This window comes from Cebus imitator, unplaced genomic scaffold (genome assembly GCF_001604975.1).
Source record: "Cebus imitator isolate Cc_AM_T3 unplaced genomic scaffold, Cebus_imitator-1.0 Scaffold87, whole genome shotgun sequence".
NCBI classification, from domain to species: domain Eukaryota; kingdom Metazoa; phylum Chordata; class Mammalia; order Primates; family Cebidae; genus Cebus; species Cebus imitator.
The window spans coordinates 2,537,910-2,547,557 of NW_016107402.1; the positions used below are offsets into that span (position 1 = coordinate 2,537,910).

The 9,648-nt window shown below is 48.9% G+C and overlaps 1 protein-coding gene across 1 annotated transcript in view; it reads left to right on the forward strand.

The window, feature by feature from the left end:
• Positions 1-3,253: 3,253 nt before the first annotated feature.
• The window catches only part of CLIC4 (chloride intracellular channel 4), a 91,404-nt gene continuing 85,009 nt past the window's right edge, over positions 3,254-9,648 (forward strand). Inside the window, exons 1-2 of the mRNA XM_017534592.2 lie at positions 3,254-3,616; positions 3,813-4,684. Coding sequence (XP_017390081.1) covers positions 4,613-4,684 — 72 coding nt within the window. The 5' untranslated portion in view covers positions 3,254-3,616; positions 3,813-4,612. The remainder of the gene's footprint in view (positions 3,617-3,812; positions 4,685-9,648) is intronic.

Below are 9,648 nucleotides of genomic sequence, written 5' to 3' on the forward strand. Positions count from 1 at the left end.
GAATGCAGTGGTGTAATCTCGGCTCACTGCAGCCTCCCCCTCCCAGGTTCAAGTGATTCTTGTGTCTCAACCTCTGGAGTAGCTGGGATTACATGTGTGTGCCATCATGTCCAGCTAATTTTTGTGTTTTTAGTAGAGATGGGGTTTCACCGTGTTGGCCAGGCTGGTCTTGAGCTCCTGGCCTCGAGTGATCCACCTGCCTCAGCCTCCCTAAGTGCTGGGATTACAGGCATGAGCCACCATGGCTGGCCTTCAGTTTCCTTATTTGGAAAATGGGGACAATGAAAATTATGTCTTGCAATGCTGGACGTGGCGGCTCATGCCTGTAATCTCAACACTTTGGAAGGCCGAGGCGAGTGGATCACTTAAAGTCAGGAGTTTTGAAACTAGTCTGGCCAATATGGTGAAAACCCATCTCAACTAAAAATACAAAAATTAGCTAGGTGTGGTGGTGCATGTCTGTAATCCCAGCTACTAGGAGGCTGAGGCATGAGAAACACTTGAGCCTGGGAGGTGGAGGTTGCAGTGAGCCGAGATCATACCACTGCATTCCAGCCTGGGCAAAAGAGTGAGACTCTGTCTCAGGAAAAAAAAAAAATTAAGCCTTGCAAGACCATGATGGGTAAGTACGACTGGATATGAAAGCACCCAGCTAGGTGTCTGGCATGCAGTATGAGATCTCAGTGACTGGTCAAGAATATTGACAGATGGGTATAATACCAACAGCTAGTGTCTACAGAGCACTTACAATCCAAGCGCTTACAGTCCAAGCACTTAACATAGACTAATTTATCAATGATCCTATTAAACATTAATCAGTACTAATTTTAGATCCATGGTTACACATGAGAAAATGGTCGTAATTTAGATCCATTTTTACTGATGAGAAAATGAAGCACAGAGAGGTAGTAAATAACAGAGGCAGGATTGGAACCCAGGCAGTCTGGTCCCAGAGTCCATGTACATAGCAGCTTATTTTGCTGCTGAAATTGCAGAACGTTGGGCTAAGACAATCAGCAAACGGAACCAGAGAGGCAGAGGTGGGAGGAGGAAAGTGTATCATCAGGGGAGGGTTACTGTAGGCGCCTTCCTGTCCTTTGGGAAACCTGACCCCTGTGAAGTGGCAGAGTCATAAACACAAACCACCTGGCTTCTCAGACAGGGAGATCCCAATGGTATGTCAGGGGTACCTGAAACCATAGGATAAACATGGTGCAGTCACTCACTCCATAAGTGTTTATTGTGTACCATGAGCCGTTTTCTGAGCCAGGAATATAGCCATAGACAAAACCAAACAAAAATCCCTACCCTCATGGAGTTTATGTTCTAGTGGGGGGAAGACAGCCAATAAGCAGATAAGTAAGTAGATGTATAATCAGAGGGTTATAAGTGTTATGAAGAGAGACGAAGTGGAGGGTGGAGTGAAAGATAGCAACTTGCAATGTTGCATAGGGCAGTATTTCGGGAGAGCTCTCTGAGAAGATGACATTCGACCAAAGAGCCAAACAAAGTAAGGATGTGGGAGTTGCAGAAATTCTGGGGGAAGAATGTTCCAGAGAGGGAGAAGAGCAAGTGCAAAGGCCCTGAGGCCACAGTTTGCTGGCATATTCAAGGACTAGAAAGGAGGCCAGTGAGGCTGGGGTGGAAAGCAAAGGGGAGAATGGTGTAGGAGATGAGGTCAGAGAGGTGTGAGTGGGAGGAGACAACATGTCTCTACCTATCTTCAAGATTTCTATGTGCTATAAAAACAAGCATGAGGGGGCCGCGGTGGCTCAGGCCAGTTGTCTTGGCGCTTGAGGAGGCAAGGCTACACGTTCGAGGCTCACCTGGGCAACATAAGAACCTCTCATTCATTAAACAAAACAAAACAAAACAAAACAAAACCAAGCATGAGTAAAGAATGTAAAACAGGCGTGCATTTCAGAGTCCAAAGAGGAGACTTGACTGCAATGTGCTTAGGGAGCCTCCCCTAAACATTCTCTATCCCTTTCACCTCCTCCCAGGACTGGCTCTGCCCATCCACGGGAGCCATATTGGGAAACAGTAGGTGTGACTGACTAGGTTTCTAAGCACAGACTCTGGGTCTGAGCCTCTTCTTGGGGGGCTTCCTGTTGGGTAGGAGGAGCCCAGGAGATTATCGCCACCTCAGGGCTCTGTGGAGGGGCATGCCAGTGGCGTCCTCCCAGCTAAGATCTGTGTTTAGTCAATGAAGCCTAGAGAACTCTGGTCTGCTCCTTCTTCCATACCCTGGTGCTGTGGGGCCAGGTGGATGCTGTGATGGGCAACTCACCACTGGGAATATTTGCTGCCTTTAACTCAAAAAAAAAATTTTTTTTTGAGACAGATCTCACTCTGTCACCCAGGCTGGAGTGCAGTGGCATGATCTTGGCTCACGGCAACCTCCGCCTCCTGAGTAGCTGAGATTACAGGCATGTGCCACCATGCCCAGCTAACTTTTGTATTTTTAGTAATGATGGGGTTTTGCCATGCTGGCCAGGATGGTCTCGAGCTCCTGACCTCAGGTGATCCACTCGCCTATGGCCTCCTGGGATTATAAGGGTGAGCCACTGTGCCCGGCTTCAATTTGATCGGTTCTCAGCACAATGAGTTTCCGCTGAATTGTTTTTCAGCTGAGATCTGCTTTGAACTGATTGACCATTTGGTTCGTTTTTGGTAGGGTAGAGAGGGTGGAGTCTGGAAGGAAACTTTGCTTCAGCTCATGGTTCTATGAAAAATTAACACTGGGTTCAGTCCAGAGTCCACTCACTTCAGGTTTTTCATAGTTCAAGCCCCCATCTAAGGGAGACTCCTGGAATTCATTCATTTTCAACGAACTAGCCGGGCACAGAGAGAGTTGAATATGATACCACATTCTAGCCTGCAGGGGTGGTAGGGACAGAATAAGTCTCCATGCAGATAACAGCCATACTGATACAGCAGCACATATGGTAAGGCAAGAATCAGTAATTAGCCCCACCCACTTCTAGATAACGAAACTAAGGCTTAGGGGCTTTAAGGACATTGCTTGGTTGGATTTGAACTTAAACAGTCAAACTCCAGAGCTTGTGTTCCTGACCACTGGGATACACTGGCTCTTTCCCGGAGCCCCTGTGAGAAAATTTGAGCAACTTGCTTTGGGCTGGCAGAGGAAGAAGTTGCAAGTTTCACTGTATGTATTTTCATGCCTACATACAATTTCTTCAAACATTCTGATATGTGCTAGGCACTGAGGATATGGAGACAAATCTCCCATGTGTGGGCCTTCTGGAACTCACTAGCCCAACCTGGGAAGTTGGGAGGAGTAGCTGTGAGTCAAGTATTGTGGAAAGTCAGAAGAGGGCACAAGTAATTGTTTCCAGAGGAGGTGAAATTTGCCCCAGGCACTCCACAGCAGCAAACCAGGACCAGGTGCCTGCAATCTCAAGACAAGCACAGCTCTTATCCTTGGGGACTTAATCCCAGTGCAGTTTAACTGGTTTGCGGACCACCTACTTCAGAATTGTTCTGGTGCTTGCTAAGAAATGGATTTCTCTCGTCCTCAGAGGATCTGGGAAACACATAAAGCGGGGCTGCGTGTAGTACCCAGGTGATTCTGTTGCACACTCAAATTTGCCTGGTGCGAGGGGGTAAGAAATGGGTGTGGGCAGTGGGGAACAAGATGGACAATGGCTTGAGAGTCCTTAGTGGCCTGCAGGCACTGGGATTGCAGCTCAAGATCGGGAGCTCTGGGAATTGTTACTCTCCAAGGGCTAGCCCAAAGCCTGGAACACAGTAAGGTTTCATAAGTATTTGTGAATATGCTGGCTCCCAAGATCGAAACGACCTGGAGCGTCAACGGGAAAAACAAAGTCAGAGGCAGAAGAAAAAGGTGTTCCCCAGGCGATGAAAACTTTCCGATAAGTTGTCTTGGAAAAGGCAACTCCGCGTAATAGAGGGAGTTGGGGAGGTGGCCGCTGCGGGAAAGAGCGATGAGTCCTGGGGTGCTTCAGCGGGGGAGTGGGCGGGAGGCGCCTCCTCGCTTCCCCAGTCCAGCCGAGGCATGAGGTCACCTGGCACAGCACCAGCAGCAGCTGCGGAGGACGCGCAGGCGCTGCGGAGAGAGGCAGTGTCAGGCTCTGGCCCCTGGGGAATTCCCCCTTCGCCCCCTCGGGAGGCGTGGCCCGGGTCCCTCCAGCCGAAGCTGGCGCTTTGTACCGCTCACTAAGTCCCCCACCGCCGTCCAGGCCACGCCCCCTAACGGCTTCGAGGCTTTGCAGTGGTCCTTCCGTCCGCTCCAGAGCGGTCCCTCCGCCTTTCCCGCCCGAGGCCACGCCCCCAAGCTCCAGCCGCTCCACTTTCCCCGGAGAGTCCCGAGGCGCCGTGCCTTGGCCCCGCCCACAGCCCGCGGCCCCGCCCGCGGCGCCCCGCCCCACCGCTTCAAGCGGCTCGAGCTGCGGCAGCCTCTGAGTCGCGCGCGGGGCGTGGGGCGGTGACGAGGAGTTGAGGCTGCGGCCAGCTCGACACCGGACAGTCCAGTGAGCAGCGCGGCGGGAACCGTCAGCCGGAGCAGCCCCGGAGCAGAAGCAGCAGCAGCAGCAGCCGTCGCCGTTCGCGGAGCGCAGCCGAGCCGGCCATGGCATTGTCGATGCCGCTGAACGGGCTGAGGGAGGAGGACAAAGAGCCCCTCATCGAGCTCTTCGTCAAGGTGAGCGAGCGATCGCCTCGCGGTCCCGCCCGGCCGAGCCCCCAGCGCTCTCTGGGCTGCGAGGAGCGGCGTTCCGTGGCGCTCCCGAGGCGCCCACGCTGGGCGTCAGCACCCGTCCCGCTGAGGGCTCCTGCGCCCCCGTCCCATTGTCTGGGGGCCGCCCGCGCCTTCCCGCCTCCGAGGGCCCGTTGAGGGGACCGGGGTGGGGATCCGGGCGGCGGCCACCGTCTCCAGCCGCGCGGGCTCCGGCGGACGCCAGACCAGCGTCCCGCGCCTCCGTGGGTCGGGAGGAGCCCGAGGGCGGGACCAGCCTGCCCCCCGGCCCCGGAGCGGGGCTCGCGCGGGTCCTGTCACCACCCCCGCCCGGGCGCCGGAGCCCGGCCCCACCCGCTCGCTCCCCTGCGCTCCGCTCCGCTGCCCGATGAGCTTTCAAACGAACTTCTTGGAACGCTTTTTTGAAAAGGCATTTGCTCCCCGCTAGTCTGCAACGGAAACTTTAATTTTCGATGCTATCTTAGAGAAATTTACGAAACAGCAGGTGCTCCTGGACCTTTGGAAAAGACCGAGATTCCCAAGTTGTGTTTTCTGTCTTGGGCATTTACTGGCTTTCTCATTTCTTAGGCACGGAGTGTTCTGTATGATGCAACATTTTGGCTTCTCCCTTCGGCGTTGCTGCCTCGGGAAGGATTGTGTGTGCCCTTTTGTTTTGAAAGAAATTGAGGGAGAGAATTCTTAGCTTGCTTGGGCCTTAAAGGCTTGGCTTTCTGTTCTTGTGTCTTCAGCTTTTATGTTCTGGAACTTACTTGCTTACGCATACTACCCCCCTTCCTTTCCTTTTCTCTTTTAATACTTTTCAGTTTAGCAAAGGAGAGAGTCGAAGTTATAAACATCTGGATCCAGCTCCTTCCCTCAAAACTTAAAAAAACACTGAGATTCTTCCAGCCACTTAAAAAGCCAGGCTCATGCAGAGCTAGGCAACAGACTAGAAAGTAAAGGGGCGTCTAGAACTATTTTTTTCCCCTGAGTTTTTTACTTTAAAGAAAGGAAGACATTTCAGGGCGTGTTTAAGAGATAGAGAAGGGCCTGGCCCGGTGGCTCACCCCTGTAATCCCAGCACTTTTGGAGGCCGAGACGGGAGGATTACTCGAGTACCAAAGTTCGAGTCCAGCCTGAACAAGATGGCAAAACCCCGTCTTTACAAAAAAAATACAAAAATTAGCCGGGAGCGATGTTGAGTGCCTGTACTACTCTGGAGGCCGAGGTGGGAGAACCGCTTGAGCCTGGGAGGTCGAGGCTCCAGTGAGTCCACGTCGCACCACTGTACTCTAGCCTGGGCAACAAAGCAAGACCCTGCCTCAAACAAAAGACATGGAGAGAAGAAATAATCTGCAATTATTTCTGCAGTCTTCAGTAATGATTGAAACAATGTTTACCTTAGGATTTTCTTTCAATTGTCAATTTTCGATTTTTTTTTTTTTTTTTTTGAGAGCAGGGAACTGAAACAGCAGATTGGTAAAGAACTCCCAGAATATCAAAGAATTTTGGTTATTTTGGGTGGCAGACATAGTACTCTGAGGTGTGTAGAATGTAGGAAGGAACCTGAAATATAAGAAAGGAAGGGTCGGGGGTGAAAAACAGCATGGAGAAGGGAAAAGAGTGGGCCAGAGATGAGTTAAAAAAATTTTTTTACTGAGTGAGGTATAGGAAGGAATTTCCATAAACTCAAAAAATGTGCCTCCATGAATAATCTGTAAAAACATGATACTTAATGGTGAAACTTTAGAACAGTGTTAAACTTAGAATAAGATAAAGCTACAATCGGGCCAGGCCAGGTGGCTTATGCCTGTAGCACTTTGGGAGGCTGAGGTGGGCAGATCACTTGAGGCCAGGAGTTCAAGACCAGCCTGGCCAGAATGGTAAAATCCCATCTCTATTAAAAATAGAAAAATTATTTGGGCGTGGTGGCCGGCCCAGCCACTTGGGAGGCCGAGGGCATGAGAATCGCTTGAACCTGGGAGGCAAAGTTTGCAGTGAGCCAAGATCGAGCCACTGCACTCCAGCCTGGGCAACAGAGCGAGACTATGTCTCATTTTAAAAAAAAAAAAAAAAGCTACTATCAGCTATGGCACTATTCAGCATTCTATTGGAGGAGCTAATCAAAATAAGACAAGAAAATTGAAGTATCTGAATTAGGTAGAGATCAGTGCTTAATGCCCTGCTTACAATTAATTTGATCTTTCAGTTAGAATAGCAGAGGGGTGTGGTCAGTTTTCCAAACTTGAGTCACTTGCATGCCCCTTCTGTTTTTCAAATTGGTGTTGTGAACCACTTGAAATAGTCCTTCCTACCACTTGTTGTAAGCCTTTTGGGCTTGGTGGCAGAGGATCAGGGTTTAAGTCACAGTTCTTTGCTCCTTGGTTGGCTTACCCTGGGTAGTTTTCATTCTTTAAGCCTTATTTTTCTCATTTGTGAAATAAGAAATGTTTTCTGCTACCCAGTGCTTCAACTTAGGCAAAACTTTGCACTGATACAGACCAATCTTTTTTTTTTTTTTTTTTTGAGATGACATCTCATTCTGTTGCCCAGGCTGGAGTGCAGTGGTGTGATCTTGGCTCACTGTAACCTCCACCTACCAGGTTCCAGAGGGTCTTCTGCCTTAGCCTCTCAAGGAGCTGTGATTACAGGCGACCACCACCATGCCTGGCTAATTTTTGTATTTTTAGTAGAGACCAGGTTTCACTATGTTGGCCAGGCTGGCTTCAAACTCCCGATCTTCAGTGATCTGCCCGCCTTGGCCTCCCAAAGTGCTAGGATTACAGGCTTGAGCCTCTGTGTCTGGCTCCTAGACCAGTTTGTTTGAAAGGGACAGGTAAAATGTGATAAAGGGCATTCTTGATCTCTTCTCAAAACCTATGTGTGGGAAATGCAAATGGGGGAAATACCCTTGTAAATATAGTTATTTTGAAAGCAGTGGGCCGGGCGTGGTGGCTCCTGACTGTAATCCCAGATCTTTGGGAGGCCGAGGCAGCTGGATCACTTGAGATCAAGAGCAGCCTGGCCAACATGGCAAAACCCCATTTCTTCTAAAAATACAAAAATTAGCTGTGCATGTTGACGCACGCCTGTAATCCCAGCTACTTGGGAGACTGAGACAGGAGAATTGCTTATATAGGTACCCGGGAGGCGGTAGTTGGCAGTGAGCTGAGATAGAGCCACTGCAGTCCAGCCTGGGTGACAGAGCGAGACTCCATCTCAAAAAATAAAATTAAAAAAAAGGAAAGTGGTGAGGGTGCTGAGGCTGTGGTTGTCCAGAGTGGTATGTTGAACAGTGTTAATCTGCTAAGAAGTATCTGAGTTTGTAGAAGAAAACTATTTACAGTTGAAGCACATAGCATGTATAGAAATTAGAAATTTGGTGGTGGTGCTGGGGGAAGGCCAAGGGATTTGACGGGGCTTTGAGCCTACCTGTTTAGGACTGAGAGATGAGGGAGAGAGATGAGCACCTTCTCCAATAGTGTGACTGAACTCACAACTACATTTCCTTCCTTGTGAGTATTGTTTTTGGAGTTGTCTGCTCATGAGCCCAGTAACTCCCCATCATCTATATAACGTCAGTATGGTTTTTTTGGTTTGCTTTTGTTTTGTTTTGTTTTAACCTCAACACCTAGAGGATAGATGGGATGCCCTCCCAAAAGTAAAAAAGGCAGCTGGGCTGTGGTGGCTCACGCCTGTAATCCTGGCACTTTGGGAGGCTAAGGCGGATGAATCTCTTGAGCCTAAGAGTTCTAGACCAGCCTGGGCAACATGGCAAGACCCTTCTCTAGCAAATTATTAAAAAAATTGCCAGGCACAGTGGCTCACGCCTGTAATCTCAGTACTTTGGGAGGCTGAGGCAGGCAGATCTCTTGAGCACAGGAGTTCGAGACCAGTCTGGGCAACGTAGGGAAACCCCCTGTCTACAAAAAAAATAAAAAATTAACTGGGCGTGGTCCCAGCTGAGGTGGGAGGATTCCTTTAGCCTGAGAGGTGCTGCACTCCAGCTTGGGTGAGACTGTCTCTAAATAAATAAGTAAGTAAGTTAAGTAAGTAAGCAAGCTGGGCATGGTGGCCTGCTCTACCTGTAGCCCTAGCTGTAGAGGCTGAGGGTGGGAGGATTGTTTGAGCCCAGGAGTTGGAGGCTGCAGTGAGGTTATGGTTATGCACCTGCACTCCCATCTGGGTGACAGGGCAAGACCCTGTCTCAAGGGAAAAAAAAAAAGGCTTAACAATGGCAGTCATCCTTAATCAACAGTGGAGATGGTCTCAACCCACAGGAGCCTGGTAGGTGTATATATTTCCAGCTGGGAACTGCCAATAGATACGGTAAATTTCAGACCTTTTAGCAAGGGCATAAAGTCCCTTATAATCTGACTACTGCCCGGATTTCTAATCTAATATGTCTACTTCCTAATTGTATATCCCAAGATACATTACTTAAACCTCTCTGTGCCACATCTGTACAGTTGGGATGTTAACAGAATAGTTTTATGGGATAAATTAATATATGTAGTATGCAACAATCTTAGAAAACTGTCTGGTACACAGTAAGCAAATAAATGTTAGTGTGTATAATTTTGTATGTATATATTTATATGCAGATCTCCCCTGCTAGATAGACAATAAATTCCTTGAGGATAGGGTGTGCATATTGTTCAGAGCGCCTACAACTTGGAGAATACCAAATGTTTGAAATGAGATTGCTCCCTTCTTTCAGAGATTTGGTTGTCAATGTATGTCTCTACAATGCTTTGAAATTAGAAACCACTTACTGAGATCCTGATGGTTGGAACAGAAAGCATGTTTCGCCACCCTATTTTCTTTAGCCTCCAGTCTCCAAACCCAATGTAATTTTATGTACTCACCTCTTTTTTTCTCCATTAATACTTCCAGTTTTTGGCTTTTTGGTTTTTTTTTTTTTTTTTTTT